The 19,245-nt window shown below is 33.7% G+C and overlaps 1 protein-coding gene across 1 annotated transcript; it reads right to left on the bottom strand.

The window, feature by feature from the left end:
- Window positions 1–1,642: 1,642 nt before the first annotated feature.
- LOC139524066 (uncharacterized) lies at window positions 1,643–14,098 on the bottom strand. The gene is made up of 6 exons (XM_071318623.1): window positions 13,662–14,098; window positions 6,885–6,934; window positions 5,980–6,082; window positions 5,523–5,649; window positions 2,868–2,972; window positions 1,643–2,102 (listed from the first exon to the last, which is right to left on the bottom strand). Exons 1-6 carry the CDS (start codon window positions 13,959–13,961, stop codon window positions 1,972–1,974), a joined length of 816 nt encoding a protein of 271 aa, XP_071174724.1. The 5' UTR covers window positions 13,962–14,098; the 3' UTR covers window positions 1,643–1,971.
- Between the last annotated feature and the right edge of the window lie 5,147 nt (window positions 14,099–19,245).

The raw sequence follows: 19,245 nt of genomic DNA, 5'->3' as shown, positions 1-19,245 counted from the left end.
AACAAATCTTGTTTGAAAATAACCGTAGACCATAAAATGTGAATATCAGTCCAAGGAGCGTAATACAATAAACAAGAATGTGTCCATAGTACATGGATGTCCCACTCGCACTATCATTTTTCAGTGGACCGTGAAATTGGGGTCAAAACTTTAATTTGGAATTAAAATTAAAAAGATCATATCTTAGGAAACATGTGTACTAAGTTTCAAGTTGATGTGACTTCAACTTTATCAAAAACTACCTTAATTGACCAAAAACTTTAACCAAAACTTTAACCTGAATTTCGCACTATCATTTTCTATGTTCAATGGACCATGAAATTGGGGTCAAAACTTTAATTTGACATCAAAATTAGAAAGATCATATCATGGGAACATGTGTACTAAGTTTCAAGTTGATTGGACTTCAACTTCATCAAAAACTACCTTGACCAAAAACTTTAACCTGAAGCGGAACGAACGGACGGAGGCACAGACCAGAAAACATTATGCCCCTCTACTATCGTAGGTGGGGCATACAAATTAGATCAACCTTAACTAACGTAAACATTATATCACAGAGCAATATTATAATCTTCAAGAAACGAGTCATACTTGGGTATGTTGACTCGCAAATTCAAACCTCTCTGTAGTTTGGTTTTGATATGTACATGTACATTGTAGCTCTCCCTGCTTGAATAAACATGGTATGCAAAGACCTATGTCTATACGGTAAATAAATCTCTGTAAAACCAATTCCTTTCTTGTCTAGACTAGCTTAAATAATAATCAGAGACGACCACAGACCTGGAATCAACAACAAATTCCTTATTTATAAAGATATGATCGAATATTATTATTATTTACAGAGTGTAAAAGACAATCGAAAGATACTACCAGATGGACATTCAACACAGAAGACGAAAGATGGACATTTGAACTCATAAGACGAAAATAAACTGACAACGCGATGACAAAAAAAAAGAAGAAAAAGACCAACACAAAAACAGATAAACAATAGTACAAAAAACACAACATAAAAAAACAAAGACTGAGTAACACGCACAAACCCCAAACACTTGGGGTGATCTTATGTGCTCCAGAAGGGTAAGCAGATCATGCCTGCTCCACATGTGGTACACGTCATATTAACGTTGTTCATGTTAGTGCAAACCCGGTTACTTATTGAATACATCTGCTGTTGTTTGATGGTTTTAGATTTGATTTGAATTTTGGTGTTTTAACGCTACTTTTAAACACCGCTTTCGGGCTATTTTGTGCCCAGAGAAAACCACCGACCTTTGATAGGAAAACTGACAATCCTAGTCAATTGATATTGGAGTCGAGTTCAACCGCACGATCGAGCGGGGATCGAACTCACAACCTCAGTGTTGAACCATGGTCTTAGAGCTTGCAAGTCATCAGATAATTTTATCCAGAAATTGCATCGACAATGTATAAATTTTACTTCATGCAAGGATTCCAAGAATGCTTCATAGTCTTGTTCTGTCTGAGACAAATACTGTTACTTATTATTAGTAAAGCAAGTGACAAGAAACCTGAATGTGATATTACACTTTTAGGAACACGCAGATTAGTTTAGCACTAATGAAGAAAACTTGGTACAAATAGAAATACCTTGTTGAATAATGAATAAAGACAATTCATAAAAATAATTATTTAATAAAAAAAAAACTTCTTTAAACTCAAATATATTTTACAATGACATACAGCACAATCACCTCCACTCCCTTGTTTTCTCTAATCACACCCACACACCCACACACACCAACACTCTTTCATACGACTTACTCGCTCAAACTTACACACACATTCTCTCACACAAACTACAGTCCCTTCGTTTCCACCTACACGTATTCTCTCAATCACACATACCGGCACACATGTACTCCAACAACTCAATAATGAACCATGATCAAAGTACACTTGTAGTTGTAATTATTTCTAAAATATGACCATTTACCACTGTGGTTATGTTAACTCTATGTTTTCCGTAGATTTGCGAAAAAATCCACATTTCTTTTGAGTCCACGGGTTTGTCTTATACCATCCAAAGGCAACTTCTGACTCGTCTGTAGTGACCTTCAATTTAACGATCATTCCTGAAAATTAAAAAAAAAGTCGAAGTATTTTTTTCTGCATTCACAAAACTGAGAAAAAAGAAATCTAATATTATAAACAACAAAACGCCAACCACTATCCTCTGGACTTTGATTACATTCTATATAAGTATTAGGTATAATTTATTTCAATAATGTACTTAAAAACAATACACATAGGATATTAACATGATTCCTTTTTTTTTTTATTTATGTCGTTTGGTTGCTGTTTTGTTGGCGTTACCGCACATAAGTTTTAATTTAAATAAAAAAATGTCAAATACGTATGAAATAGTTTGCCCTATTCCTCTGATACATGACATATCATATAGACACTACATGTCTTATGGAACCGTGGACTATAACCGTTCAGTGGCGAACCATTGGAGGGGTTTAGAACCATCCCGTTTACGAACAATGTTTTTCAATGTGGACACATACATGTAGTTGATATTCCCTTAGTCTTGGTAAGGAACCTGCCTTTAGTAAATGGGTGGATCCGCCCCTGGTCTTGTTGGGAATCTGGATTGCAGTCTAATTGACGTATTGAGTAACATCTCATTGTATTCATATTACCTTTTTTTTTTAAAGGAGCATCATGTAACAAGAGAGATATTTAAAAAAAAAAAAAAAAAAAAAAAAAAATAACCTAGCTAATCGCATTTTTATATGAACTTGATATGGCTGTATCGTCTTATGTTTCTTTGAAAACATTGAAATTGTATGAAATGTCAATAAACATTTTTTAAATTCTTATAATTTATTTACCTTCTTTAATTTTAACAAAGCACTTGTTTGTTTTCTCCGACAAATCCTTTGTCTTCACATAATTGTTGCTTAAAACATTAAACTGGTTGTCTTGGCAACTGATGTCTGCAAAATGAAAAGTTTTGAACGTTATATGAAATAATTGAAATTGATCAATTGTCAATACAAATATAGTGTATCTGTATATGGCAATTTGGGCTCGTGGAAACCTCAGATTTATCAAGAATACTAGAACACACCCGCGAAATCGCGGGCATACAGCTTGTGAACTGTTGTAGGATGATTTTTTTGTAAAAGATATTATGTATGAAGAATTTCATAAAAGGTACCAAAAGCCCTCTCCCTTTTTCCAAAGGCCGATATTTGTTTCCTTTCTGTTAAATTCAATTCATTTTCGTGTTTCTGGCCTCAGACCACAATTATTCTTCTCCTTTGCTACAATGCTTCGTTAAATGAAATTAAAAATTTGCACCGTTTCAAACATGTAATAAATGTAACTGCTTGTATACAGACCATTATGAGTCTAACAAAATATGCGTCTAGGACAACCCATCAGTGCTTTTTCTTTTAAGAGCCTTATTAACATGCCATTGGTAGGATATGAATCAGGTATAAATGACTTTATTAACATGCCATTGGTAGGATATGAATCAGGTATAAATGACTTTATTAACATGCCATTGGTAGGATATGAATCAGGTATAAATGACTAAGACCGACTAAGGCTAATTTGAAGGGTGGTCGAATGGGTCCTGATCCCCAAATTCCGGGCTTATAACCATGAAATTCCGAGCCCATGATGCAGAATTTAAAGAAATTCATATCCCGAAATCGAAAAATATATTCCCTGATCCCGTAAGGATCAATCCCCAAATCCCGAGATTAAAAACACCCGATCCAGACGCCCCGAAAAAGGTCCTGCCTCCCTCTAATCTCTACCTTACTTTCATTTTTGCCAAATTACCGTTTTCCCTTTCAACAATATTTTGTTTTGCCCCATTTATGGGCATTATGTTTTCTAGTCTGTGCATCCATGCGTTCGGTCGTCCGTCCGTCCGTCTGTCCCGCTTCAGGTTAAAGTTTTTTTTAAACTTTAGATGAAGTTGAGCATGTTTTACTTATTTTAATATATATATGCAAGTGGTATGACCCCTTAAATATTAAACATTTCAAAGAAACAGTAGACAGAATCAGGGACTTTCTATACTAACATAGAAAGTCCCTGACAGAATACAGAGAGTCTCTATATATTAAAGTGGTATAATCGTAGTTTACATGTATATAAACGCGAAAAATAATTATCCTCTCTAATGAGGTATAATAGTTGTGGTTCTTGCGATTCAAACACCATGATACTATATATGAAACGCGAAAAATAATTGTCCTCTCTAAGGAGGTAGAATAGTTGCGATTCTTGCGATCTAAACACCATGATATTATGGAGAACGCTCTAAATGGCTTATTTATTTTTCATTTTTGTTATCTATCATACGATTGGTTGTACTTGTGTCACATGTTTTACTTATTTTAATATATATGCAACTGGTATGACCCCTTAAATAGTAAACATTTCAAAGAAAACAGTAGACAGAATACAGAGAGTATCTATATATTAAAAGTAGTATAATCGTGGTTTACATGTAGATAAAAGCGAAAAATAATTGTCCTCTATAAGGAGGTATAATAATTGTGGTTCTTGCGATCTAAACACCATTATATGGAGAACGCTCTGATTGGCTTATTTATTTTTCATTTTTGTTATCTATCATACGATTGGTTGTATTTATGCATGTTTCAAACCGGAAATTATATCTATGACTAAAAGTCAGTCTGATGACGAAATCATATCCGGACACCTTTTTTGTCGTTTTTCTCCCAAAAAAACGCAATCTGAATAATCATAAGAATAGATGACAAATGCGACTATGCATGTTACCTATAGGACACAGAGGCATGATGATTGGTTTATTGTGGAAGGAAGAGAAGCGACACACAAAATGAGGTCTTCTCGTTTAATAGTATAGTTTGTAGATATGATGTATTTTTTCCACAGATTTGCTTTGGCTTTATGTTGTGTATTATTAGTTACATAGTGTTCTAGTGACCTTATAAGGTATATATGGGGTCACTGGGTCAGTAAATTCCATATGGGGATTTGAGCATTGCTCTCACCCCATATAAAGCCCCGCCTCCCTACTAACCTTATATGAAATATACACGGTCTCCACGCGGACGCTTTTAACCAATCATATTCCTAGAAATGTATAGGAGGTAAGATAATGTGTAATATTGTTTGTCTGAATAACATTTTCTTGTTTAGCCAAGGTGTTGTCAGTTTATTTTCGACTTATGAGTTTAAATGTCACCTTGGTATCTTTCCGCCACTCTTTTATGTTGCATTGTCGTTTGTTTTTGTTGCACTTCAGTGTTTTGTTGTTTTGTTGTTTTCCTCTTATAGTTGCTTTGTATCCCTCGGTATACGTTTTTTACCCAGATTTGTTTTCTCTTAATCGATTAATGACTTTTGAACAGCGGTATACTACTGTTGCTTATATTTAAGTGAAAGGCCGCCGCAATTTGAAACTGACCAGCACTTTTGCCATGTTTGGCGTTATTCAATCTAGATAAACGTAACAAACAAAACAACTGACTTACTATTGTTATTGTGTTGTTCATTTGTCAGCTCAGATGGTTGTTCTTTCGTTATCTGCATGTCTGATTTGTAATTAACATATTGTATATCTGGAAGCTTGACTTTAAATCCGTTTGCATTTTGATATTCCTACATAAAAAAAAACTAACGTTAGTCAATATTGCCAACAAGACTTACAAAAAACATGTATAAGAAGAGATCGATATTTAAGGGATCCAATATGTAAATTATTGTATACACAAAATAGAACAACAAGAGATTACTAAACAAGATTATTTTCCATTTTTCAGTTTGTAATCTTTGAATTGGTGCATATTTTAGTTTAGGAAAGGAACGTTCACTTTTATGAAATTGATTATTATTTTTATAGATGTAAACAGGGTAGACTACATAAAGGAATAATGAGACAAATGTGAATGCCCAAAACTACAATGAAATATAATTTGTATGAATAGTTACCTGTGGTGAACTGAATTGGTATTTGGAGATAAGTTTCTCTATAATTGATTCTGCAGCCATTCTGCAGTCAAAGTCGTCAATATGTGGAAGTACTTCATACTGTCTACAAGACATTAGAAAACCAATTAGTGAATTGTTAGTGGGTAAAAGATAAACCAAGAAATCAATTAAACTTAGATTAATCATTCAAACTTAGATAAATCTATCAAAACATAGATAAAGCAATAAAAAAAATCTTAGATAAATCAATTATATTATGTTTGTACTTAGAATATCTGACTCAGGTGGTTACCCTCTTAAATTTAAAAATTTCATAAACAAAAATATTGGAGCCTAGTAGATGTAGTAGTTCTTTTAGTTTTGACTCCATTTTCAAGATTCGCTGAACATAGAAATGCTGTGTTATACTGTTAAAAGAATAAGGTGTAGCTGCTACTACCAATTAGCAAGGTTGTCAATCTACAGAACAGATTAGTAGCTTCGAATCTGAATACTGAACAATGAACAAATGCAATTTTAATCACTTTGATTACAAATAATGCTATGAACTAACATATCGCAAGTTGTTTTTTTGTGAAACTGATTTCAGTTGATTATTGTGGCAATAACAAAAAATTCTGAACTTACAGTATAATGGAAAAGGTGTCTAAGGACGGCCACTTTGTTTCCTGAAGACTTATTCTTTACCATAATATTTACATTATAGATAAAAATCTGGAAAACCTTTTTTTAATGATGACAAAGTTAAGAAAAACTGGTGTGATGTTAAACAAATAAGTCCAGAACATCATCAATAGCCAACTTGAATCCAGTATAATCACCATCATCATCTAGGAAACTATCTCTGATTTTTCTAACAACACAGGATGGAATAACCACTCTATTACTCTTTCCGTGTCTCTCACCTTTCAGCATCAAACATACAAATTGTCTGTAGGCAACTAACCGTGACTGTCTGAAATAGGATAAATACATATACAATGACTGATTTCTATAAAATTTCACATTTTGATATTGTGCATGGTAGACACACAAATGTTGGGTCAACCTTTTAAACTTCACTTGTCTTGTGGGATATTCTACTTGAGACCTGGTACATGTATAAAATTATACCAGCATGCTCTGTGAAAAATGTCCAAGAGGGTTCTAACGCTTATTTTCGTACTACCCCGACCCCCCCCCCCCCCCCACACCCCACCACACACACTCACTTTTTTTTACCGCACCGAAATAACGACAATGATATCAGAAAATATAAAACGGCAAAACGGCACTTTCATGTAGTTAAAAAAAATCACCTCCGGTAAAGTTCCAATGGTTCCTTCTCCCATTTTTAAAGAAATTACCTCGAGTTTAACTGGTCAGGTGCACGACCACGTTGCCTCCTAAACATCATCATCTGTATAAATGACAGTGCCAATACATCGGGGTTTAAAATAAGATTGTCAAAACTCTCAATTTGCATAATGCACTGATGGTCCTCTAAATTTGGATAGACAAACTCTGCATGTCTGCAACATACACATTCCTCTGGGGACGGCATTTGCTGGCAATTTCCACAATCACACCATTCTTCCAAAGTCGGGAATGCCTGCTGTGATGTTGTCTCGGCTACGGAATTAGTGTTCATTTCCTCGACAGAATATTCTGGTTCAAAATTATACGAAACCAAGCCCATTTTATCTTCTCTATCCATGAATAATCGGTGAATGTTTTTTGTTTTGCTTTGATGGTATTACGTAATCGAATGTTGGAATCAAAATAGACGGGTGACGTCACTAATAAAAACAAAATCGTATCTGCCATGTCGGCGGGAAATTTAAAATGGGTAATATATTTATATCATTTTTACAGGTTTCTGACATTATTTCAAAGAGATAAGACGTTTTATTACTATACAAATATAAAATAGATTCTTAACTAAATAACATTTTGAGTGGGTGTCCGTCCACTTTAAACATGTAAATTACGATACTGCACGCATCGTTACTGGTGCAACAAAACTCACCAGTCTACGCTTTCTGTTGGCAGAATGCGGATGGGAGACTCTTCAACAGCAAAGAGATAAGCATAAACTTTTACTTTTTCATAATATGGTGAATGGAAAGACCCCATGTTATCTAAGTGATATCCTACCCGATCAGTTTAGAAACATACATCAGTACAGAACTCGTTACGCAAATAATTTTCCTTCAGTACCCTGTCGAACTACATATTATATGAATAGTTTCCTTCCATAAACAGTTCGACTTTGGAATAGCCTTCCCCAGATATAAAAAATGCTGCTTCTATCGCTCCACTAAAAGCATTTCTTAGGATAAATCATTCTATACCAAATTATTATAATGCAGGCAGTAGACTGTGCCAGATATATCATACCCGAATCCGTACCGAGAGCAGTAGTCTTAAAGATCACTTGTATTAGAAAAATTTGGAATCAGACCCATTTTGTAAATGTAAACAGATAGAAACCTCAGAACACTTCCTTCTAAACTGTCCCAATTATCGTCGAATTCGTGTAGCCTTTTTTGTTAACCTAGTTGGTACACTTAACATAGATATGTTACTTTATGGTGATCCGAACATTACCGATATAAAAACAACTTTCTTATTGTCCTAGACTATATATTGAAAACTAAGAGATTTACATAATAGTTCTTGTTGGCCCAACAACATGTCACCCAATATTAAAAAATACTATCTGCATTATATGTTAATTTCCATTACATTTGATTTCTTTTTCTATGATATTATATTATATGATTGTACATTTTCTGTCCATTGTAATTGATTTTGCCGTTCAAAAGGAGAGGAATTTCTATAAGTGACTTGTCACTTGTTTTCCAATCCATTGTATTGTATTTATGTTCGTATTTATTTATCTGTTTCTGAAGATTTTTATAAAGTAAGGCAAGCAAGTTAGATGATCAAATTGTGAAAAATTGTTTTTAAAAGGCAATAACGCCTTATAGTGTACGTTTAGTTGACAATTTTTGTGATATAAAGTTTGTTTGTAGATTTTACTTTGCTGAACATTTTCGCTGTTTTTACAGTTTATATTTATATTCAATAGTATTCAAGGTAATAACCAAAAACTGCAAAATTTCCTTAAAATTACCAATTAAGTGGCAGCAACCCAACAATGGGTTGTTCGGTTCGTCTGAAATTAAAGGTCTAATAGATCTTGACCTATTGAACACATTACCCTTTTCCTATCTGCTCTAAATGCTTTATGTTTTAGGTATAACCCCAAAACTGCATTTGACCCTATGTTCTATTTTTAGCCAAAACGTTGGATACAGTTTATTAACTAGATACCCTAAGAAACATTCATTTAACGTTTGGAAGTATTAGTCCCAGTAGATTCAGGTGTGAAGTTTATTGAAATAGTTTACGACGATGACTTACGACGACGGATGTCAAGTGATGACATAAGGGCACATTCGGGTTCTGTTGAGCTGAATAGGAGGGGCAAATATATAATAACCTTTTTCTGTAAATCAAAGATGTAGATCTACATTAAGGACGCTTGTATGTGCCTCAATGAAATATATTTTGGTGTATCATTTGGTCTTCTATTAAATGCTTGTCTCCAGTCAGAAGCCCGAAAATCAGTGATCGTCTTTTAAATTAGTTCCTGTTTGCCATATTTTGTTTTCCTTTGTTGGTATACCCCCGCATAAGGAGGGATATGTTGTTATAGCCATCGTGTGTCTGTTTCGAATTCATGGACATGTCATACCATGTGATGTGTTTTCAGATTAGTCGTTCATCAATTTTCTATTAATCATCATACTGATATATTCTAACACATAATGATCGTATATGAATTTGCGACAAAAGTTCCGTAAATTTCGAACACTCTGTAATTTGGTAGCAACACTATTTGACATTTCACATCCATTGCTAATCAACTTCATCTTAACAGAATATTTCAAGCGGGGGTATACATGAATACCTATATCTCATGATAATATATGTTTAATCACAAATTATGCCAGCAGTTGTCTCTTATGAATTGTTATAAATTTTGTAATATTGGGGCCTTTAATAGCTTACTTTATGGTAAGGGTTTTGCTCACTGTTGAAAGGTGGAGGTGATCATTTCACTATCTAATTACAAACTAAAGATACACACATGCTTCCAAGAAAGAATCAACATAAATACACCTATCGAAGACGATGATCCCTTAAAAGACAAACAAAATAGAAATAATACAACGATTAATTTTTTTCAATAGATGATTTGAAAATACCCTGCAAAAAGTCTATCAGATACTAGTTACTGAATCGAAAATACTTTCATTGTAAATTTCAAGATTCGAATGATTGTATTTTTTATATCGAACCACCCCTATAGCACAAAATGACTTAACAAATAAGAACAATTATTATAACAGAAAAATACCAAAGACAAAAATAATGCCAATTGAGTAACACATTTATTCGAAAGGACAAAAATATCAGATACAAACAAAGACTATTAAAAGTCATTGTGTATCTTTTTAATATACCATATCGCTAAATGGAGATATTTGTTATTCGAAACTGTGACAGCAACCCCATCGTATGATAGGTATATAATACTCTATGTTATGCGCAAGATGAGTACAAATCAAATCGTTTAAAAACAATAACACGAAAAAACAGAAACTGATGTAAAAATAATTATCAACTGATTTATTTATTTCAGGACTGTTAAAGGGGCACTAGCTGTCAAATTCATGGTCACCAATTTGACTCAAATTCTCATATATGATTTATAACAATGTAAAACATTTATCCAAACTATCAAAAGTCTAAAATAAACAGTTTATAGAGCATGGGGTAGATAATATATAGGTTCGTTTCGTGTGTATTTTAGTCCAGACGCCATCTAATTAACTATCGATTTGACCTCAGATATAAGCGATGTAAACATAAATAAAGATATGAATAGATTAAACCAACACGTGCAATTGGATTTTTATAGGTCTGTTTGATTTTATTTTATAGATTAAAAATAGATGTTTCTCATTGTTTTTAACCGTATAAGAATGATTTTATGTGCATCGAATTAGTAATCAAATGATTTACCGTAGTTTCACTTTCATTGTTGACATTCCTTTTCTTTAAATAACCAGTACACGTACAATGCATGCGTTGTCAATCTCTAGCTAGGGGTTAAATTGAAGTTCACATGAATACGGATTTAAAGAGGTCGACTCATTCACTTGCAAGTGAAGAACTAATTATCAATGTTTCTTAGCGTAATTTGTCAAAATTGAACCTTTTTGGCTACAAAAAGCGAATTGTTATTTCACTATTTCACTTTCATTATTGATTGAACAGAAAAAAATCAAACTTTAGATTTTTTATATATCTCGTAGCTAGTGCCCCTTTAAACTTCGACTTTAAAATTTGTAACATAAACTCAAAACTCAGAATGTTGCAAACATAAAAACGTTTCCTAATTAAGATAAAACAGAGCATTTAACTTAAGCCAGGTTCTTTGGTGATCTATTTTGTCATAAATTTCGTTTTCTTCCAATGGTAATTCAATGAAGCAAACATCATTTGAAATCTTTACAATTTGCTCTGGAATGTCCTTAACTTGAATGTTTTGTAAAATAACAATTATTTTTCTCAGGTTTGTAGTACATTTTTCGTACACTGCCCTTTCTATTTCAAATTTTCCCCATTTTCCTTCGGTAAAATGTTCAGTAATTATGAAAACAAAATGTCTGCTTTCTTTAATAGATTCGGCTTTCGCATCTGCAGTTAGATCCCCAGGAAGAATATCTCGATCATGTAAGCACACTTTAAGTCCCCATTCATCTTCAATTTTTGTGGAGAAGAAACTTTTGAATCCATGTTACGCTTCTGTCTTCATATGAAACATATGCGTCGTACATATAGTTTTCATGTAAATTGTTCTCAACAACACGCCTCACTTTTCTATACATGTAAAGAGTTATTTTCCATCTATAGTTATAAAGGAGAGAAAGAGGTATGAATATACCAAACGCACTTCCAACTGATATACATAAAGGAAGTAGCCACATATTCTTTTTAACTTCACAATATAGGAAGTATTTATTTTTATTTTTTATTACTTTCTTTAATGGGACTTGTTCGCTTTTCTTTGTGTATGTACACGTATAATTGTCTGCATCATGAAATATTTCTTTCTTAATCTCCATCCACGAAAGGAAGTTTATCGTATCACACGAACAAACTAAATCGTTGTTACTCAAGTCAAGGACAAACTTTCGATTTGAGGACACATTATTCAGCCAACGCCTCATGGTATCATTAATAGAAACAATCAAATTGTTAGAAAGATTTAAATATTCCAAATTTTGTAGGTTTTTAACAAAAGTAGGAATGGCCCTGAAAAGATTGTTTGACATGTTTAAATGCGTAATATTAGGCTGATTCAAAAATGTTTTTCTCTCCAATGTCCATAAATTATTGAAAGATATGTCTATATTTCGCAAATATGGTGCTCGGAATACCATCCATTCTTTACCTTTTAAAATTAATTGGTCTATGCGTGCATGTGTCATTTTTAAGATGGTGAGTTTTGGAAGGGGTATTTTTGGAAATGTTATGATTGCCTTAGGACTTCCAGAAATGTCTAAGTATTTCAGCTGCTTTCCACAGTCGTCCGTTCCATTCGGAAAATGCTGGTAGACACCAAATGACACATCAAGATATCTTAGCGATGTGTTCGCACATATGATAAACGCTGAACTTAAGACTGATGAAATGTGAGTAAATCGAAGAAATTCTAAAGACGGCGGAAGGAAAATACTGACTTCCGGTGAAAAATAAACGTTTTGAATCCTATTTTCAAAATGATTCAAGGTTTCAGGATGGTATACGTTTAAATAAACGGGATCAGGATAATCTGAAGTAAGGTATGAAAAATCGTAGACCTTTATATAAGCAGCATGTTTTATGAATCTAATTATTTCAAAGTAGTGGTCTGAAATCGTTGCCGGTAGTCTAGTAGCAGACATAATAAAGACTTTGAAGCATTTTGGGTGCTCAAACGAAAATAAAGAGTGTTTCTGGTAATCAACGATTCCTGTTTTCGACAAGTCCAATGATTCTATACAAATAGTTTTTAGATATTTCATTAATTCTTCTGTTATAACAACAGAGTACGGGAAATCATTTCCATTGATTGAACTATCAGTTATGTGGTGAAAGTTTATAACGGACATGTTCTTATATTGAAACGGATGAAGAATACGCAATGCCTGATACAGGTGAACGTATGAATTTGACAAGTCTAAAATTTTTAAGTTAGGAAAATGTTCAAGTAATCCATGTTCCATTTGGAAAAAAATGACGACAGCCTCTGATATAAAGTTCTTCCAGGTTTGACGAAAATTTTGAAATGTTGAGTTCCCTAGCTTAAATCCACTACTTTTTCGCAAATAACATTTATGAAAATCCAATGAGGTGAGGTTGTGAAGTTTTATAAATCCTCTACCAAATACAGGAAACATGTATAGATCAATTGAGAGATTCTGCAATCGTTCCAATCTAGAAAATGTGCCATCGGGATAAATAAACTGATTGCTTTCATTCAATTGCTTTTTATTTCTACTTATATCCAGTGCAACTAAATTATTAAGATGTTTGAATACTCCCTCTGGGAGAATTGTGATGTTAATCAAATTATCATTTACCTTCAAAACTTTAAGCGAATTAAGTCCTGCAAAAGCATCCTCATGAATTTCATATATATATATATCCATGTTGGTATAATTGATGAATGAATTGTTTTTGAGTATGTCTATCAAGTTCTGTGAAAATATTAACTCCTGTATATCTCGACTTAGATTCCTTGGCACAGATGTTAATCCTTGATTTTCACAATTGGCGACCAACTTATATGTTTCATTCCAACTGTATGAACAGGAAAATACTGGTTCCACACATATTACTGTAATGATGATTGACAGAGCAAACTGGTGTGTTGTTGCCATGATGAAATAGCTGTACACCTATAGATTCCGTTCTGTTCCAAATATTCAGCAGTTGGTTAAATTCATTCTTTACAATTTAAATGTAATTGTGCTAGCATATAAATTTTGAATTAATCATGCTATACTCATCAATTTTAAAATGAAAGTTTGAAGTTTAACTTTTCCATAAAGGTTTCTACTGTGGGTTTTTTTAAACTGTCTTTCAGATGGGTGATTTTGAATGCTTTTTAAATTGAAGTATTCAAATGATTCGAGATTTAAAGATTTTACCACTCGAGTTCTCCAGTGCAATATCTACAAATAAAAATGTTTTACTGACTTAAAAAAAACGAGAAAAGTATTGAAAGAAATCAAAATACATATTGAAATTATATTATTATTGTCAATCATATATATTGATTTATTGATATTCAAATACATAAGGTCGATTTCTATCCGACGCAGCTAAAATTTATGCAATTAGATTATTACACAATACCCATAGTTTATATTTATTATCAGCCTTAACGCACCAATAATTATAAAACTTAAAACAGGTGCATTCCCTAAAATATATTTGAATATAGTTTATGTAATAATGACGTGTTTTATTTATATTATTCAATAGAAAGCGTCCAATTATATCATGAAAGAAAGTTCTATGCTTATGTCTTAAAAACACAGAAATGAATTACTCTTACCCGGAGAAATCGCATGTTAAGTTTCGTCTTCTTCATATGCTTCCAGAAACTATACCTCAGAGTTTTTTTTTCAATTTTACGACAAAAACCAAATTCAAATTTAGGTTTCATTCATTTGTCATTTTGTTTTCTTCTTCAATTACACGTTTGCGCGTGTGTACAACTTTTATGACAGCTTTTTTCATAGTCCCCAATAAAAGAACCAACTAATGTTCTTTATTCTTGAATTGATGCCACTTTCGTACTTACAACCAATGACACAACTGTTCTACGCAAAAGCCATTTTGTTTATTTTATTTATTATGATTAAGAGTTAAATAGTTCGAAACAAATGAGATTTTAATTGTCCTTTTGTGACAAAAATGCAGTTTAGCCATACGACAATATTTGTTAATCAATGTCGGATTGTTATCTATAATAAATTACCCATTTGAACAATACGTTAACGAAAACTACATATACAATTATCCTATTATCCTTGGTTGTTATGAGACGCATTAATTGTTGTTAGGGTGCTCTCTTCGAGGTCCGTGTTCTTGGTATATAAAAACACCGATTCAATGTGCGAGTCGCTCATTTGTTATTTGGCTGTCGACGGGTAAACATCGGAAAGTGAATACAAGCAAATAAAGAAGTGTAAAAGGAAAGTTTGTAAACCTAGTTTGAGTTGAAAGCGTGTGGTTTTGAAGCAAACGGTTTTTATTGTCTTTAGGATTGTTGCAAGCTACCGGGTTGTTCCGACACTGTAATTTCCCTCGGGAATGGTCGCAGTCCCTCAAACAGGTGGTTTGTAATAGTCTGGTGACTTTGGTGCTTCAGAGACTAAGTATTACAATTTTAAGAAGCTACCGGGTTGTTCCGACACTGTAATTTCCCTAAGGAATGGTCGCAGTCCCTCGAACAGGTGGTTTGTAATAGTATGGTGACTTTGGTACAACGGAGACTAAGTATTACAATTATTAGAAGCTACCGGGTTGTTCCGACACTGTAATTTCCCTCGGGAATGGTCGCAGTCCCTCGAACAGGTAGTTTGTAATAGTCTGGTGACTTCAGTGTTCCGGAGACTAGGTGTTTCAAAACTAGTTGTCTCAGGAACGAACTAGGTGCTTCAGAAACTAGTCGTTTCAGAACTAAGTGGGTCAGAGACTGGGTGTCTCAGAACTAGGTGTTTCAGGAACCTAGGATTTTTATACGACCGCAAAAAATTGAAAATTTTTTGGTCGTATATTGGTATCACGTTAGCGTCGTCGTCGTCGGAAGACATCTAGTTTTTGCACTCTAACTTTAGTAAAAGTAAATAGAAATCTATGAAATTTAAACACAAGGTTTATGACCCTAAAAGGAAGGTTTGGATTGATTTTGGGGTTTTTAGTCCCAACAGTTTAGGAATTAGGGGCCAAAAACAGGTCCCAAATAAGCATTTTTCTTGGTTTTTGCACAATAACTTTAGAATAAGTTAATAGAAATCTATGAAATTTTAACACAAGGTTTATAACCACAAAAGGAAGATTTGGATTGATTTTTGGAGTTTTGGTCCCAACGAATTCGGGGCCAAAAGGTGCCAAAATTAAACTTTGTTCGATTTCATCAAAAAATGAATTATTGGGGTTCTTTGATATGCCAAATCTAACCGTATATTCAGATTCTTAATTTTTGGTCCTGTTTTCAAATTGGTCTACATTAAGGTCCAAATGGTCCAAAATTAAACTTAGCTTGATTTTAACAGAAAATGAATTATTGGGGTTCTTTTATATGCTGAATCTAAACATGTACTTAGATTTTTGATTATGGGCCCAGTTTTTAAGTTGGTCCTAATCAGGGTCCAAAATTATTATATTAAGTATTGTGCAATAGCAAGCAATTTTCAATTGCACAGTATTCCGCAATAGCACGAAATCTTCAATTGCACAGTATTGTGCAATAGCAAGAAATTTTCAATTGCACAGTATTGCGCAATAGCAAGAAATCTTCAATTGCACAGTATTGTGCAATAGCAAGAAATCTTCAATTGCACAGTATTGCACAATAGCAAGAAATATCTAATTGCACAATATTACGCAAAAGCAAGAAATTTTCCATTGCACAGTATTGTCCCGTTTTCAAATTGGTCTACATTAAGGTCCAAAGGGTCAAAAATTAAACTTTGTTTGATTTCAACAAAAGTTGAACATTATTTGATTTCATCAAAAATTGAATTCTTGGGGTTCTATGATATGCTGATTCTAACCATGTATTTAGATTTAGGATATTGGACCATAATGGGTAAATGTCCAATTTAAAAAATTTAAGTTTTTAAGTTTAAGTTCTTATGGTGTCAGAAACCAATGTTGTGTCAACTATTTAATCACAATCCAAATTCAGAGCTGTATCAAGCTTAAATGTTGTGTCCATACTTGCCCCAAATGTCCAGGGTTCGACCTCTGCGGCCGTATAAAGCTGCGCCCTGTGGAGCATCTGGTTGAAGCTTGTTCTTATTTAATAGTGGTTGAATGGTTATAATATAATTGATTGTCAAATCAGTTGGGACCTCAAAGTCAGTAAAAGAATCAAGGATAAATTGAGGTTATAGTTTTCAGACCACTTTTTGATATAATGGTATTTGTGTATTTATCGTTGTTCCTTTATTAAGTTTCAAAGTTTTGGTCTTGTGCTTTTTAAGAAAAGCCTCCAAGTTGTAGTTAGGTTTTTGAGTTAATTAACAGATTGATATTGGAGTATTTCAGATTCTGAGAAAACGGATACGAATATATAGTTCATAAGCCAAACACGTTACAAAATTGGTTAGCAGCGGTGGGATCTGAGAAACTTCAGTATTATATGTAAATAATCACATTGTTTCATTGTCATTATTTCCTATTTGTCCTTGCAAGAAGCAACACATTGTTTTGTAAATATATTGATTGTCAAATTGTTTAATAAAATGCATTTGAAAACTTGTTTGATTTATTCTTCAAAATACATTTGTATGTTGCAAACATACAGAGAAGATGAAATGTTGTATGACCCTTACAGTGACGAAACAAGAAATTTGACAAGGGAGTTAAATAAATTAAACAAGGAGATAGGGTGCTTAATTAGATCTACATGTTTTGAAAATGCCCCAGACTTTGCTCAGTCAACTCCTATTAGTCAAGCAACACGTCAAGACAATCTGACTCTGGAATTGCTTCTGCTAGAATTCCGGACCCCGACATTCTCCAAAGTATACACATTGAGATATTGGCTAAGTCAAAGATTATTCCACAGCCTGTAATAACTGATAAATATATCCCAGCTTCGAAAAAATTAGCACCAGAAGACAAACTAGGTATATATAAGGAAGACAAGTCTATCAATAAAAGCAAAAACATTATAAAGACCGCTACGTTTGACGGCCAGGGGTCATGGATAGATGACATGTCTCATGTCGATGCGTGTTCAAATATTAATAGTTGGACAGATGTAGAAAAAGGGTTTCTATTTGGCAGTCTAGTTGAGAGGACAAGCCCAGGGGTACTAGGAAATATACCCACAGATAAAAGACAAGATTTTAAAGAACTTGTCAGGTCTCTTGAAGAAAGATTTTCGCCTGCCAATCAAACGGAATTGTACCGAACACAATTACGGAAGCGTCGTCAAAAGGCTTTCGAAAGTCTTCCTGACCTAGGTCAGGCCATTACACGCTTGACAAACCTTGCGTACCCAACAGCCCCGAATGAAGTTAGAGAAACACTTGCTAAAGAGCAATTTATCGACGGACTCATGAGTGTGGACATGAGGCTAAGGATAAAACAAGCTAGACCTGCTGACTTTAACGACGCGATTCGACACGCTGTTGAACTTGAAGCTTTTAATAAGGCCGAAATTAAGCAAGATAATGGGAAGGGCTATTCAAGGGCTATAACTAGAGACGGGACCAACAGTGACGCTAGCGACAAAATAGTAGAGCTACTTAAAAACATGCAGACAGCTTTGTCTGATCTGCAGCAAGAAGTATAAGCTTTAAAGAAGAACTGGAAACAATTACAGAATCGCAGGAAACGTGGATGTTTCAATTGAGGGAAATTTTGACACTTCAAGAAAGATTGTCCCGAAAGTAGTGTGAAAAGAGGACATTCAAACTCCCAAAACGTACCCAAATTTTCACGCGAAAAACAGAACGGTGTGATAGGAGTTAACAAATTAGCAAATGAGGCCGGTATGTTTATAGAAGATAAAGTTCATGGTTGTAAAGCCAAGATGCTTATAGACACAGGAGCGACAGTATCTCTAATTTCAAAGAAATTGTTTGACAGTATGGGTTCCCATGTTATGTCACCAATCGACAGAGAGATATTGACTACCAACGGTTCTCCATTAATTTTATTTCGGAAAACCATCATTGATATTGAAATAAATGGTGATGTCTGTTTGCTGTGATAGCAGATCTGAACGTAGATGGTATACTGGGAATAGACTTCCAAAGGAACCAAAGTTGCTGTGATAGCAGATCTGAACGTAGATGGTATACTGGGAATAGACTTCCAAAGGAGCCAAAGTTGTGTAATTGATATTACTAAAGGTAATATTTGGGTAAACGAAAGAGAGACCCGTTTACATTTTGAAGGTCAGATAGGTTGCTACGG

Source organism: Mytilus edulis, chromosome 5 (genome assembly GCF_963676685.1).
Source record: "Mytilus edulis chromosome 5, xbMytEdul2.2, whole genome shotgun sequence".
Taxonomy (NCBI): Eukaryota; Metazoa; Mollusca; class Bivalvia; order Mytilida; family Mytilidae; genus Mytilus; species Mytilus edulis.
This window is presented reverse-complemented; position numbering and strand designations above follow the sequence as displayed.

Bases quoted from the DNA above. Each gene is read 5' to 3' on its own strand.
- LOC139524066 (XM_071318623.1), bottom strand. From the start codon at position 13,961: ATGGCAACAACACACCAGTTTGCTCTGTCAATCATCATTACAGTAATA. The intron at 6,935-13,661 runs GTAAATGATAAT...ATCCTATTTCAG, and splicing joins ATTCGCTTAAAGTTTTGAAG to ACAGTCACGGTTAGTTGCCT. The intron at 2,973-5,522 runs GTAAGTCAGTTG...TTCATTTTGCAG, and splicing joins TGAACAACACAATAACAATA to ACATCAGTTGCCAAGACAAC.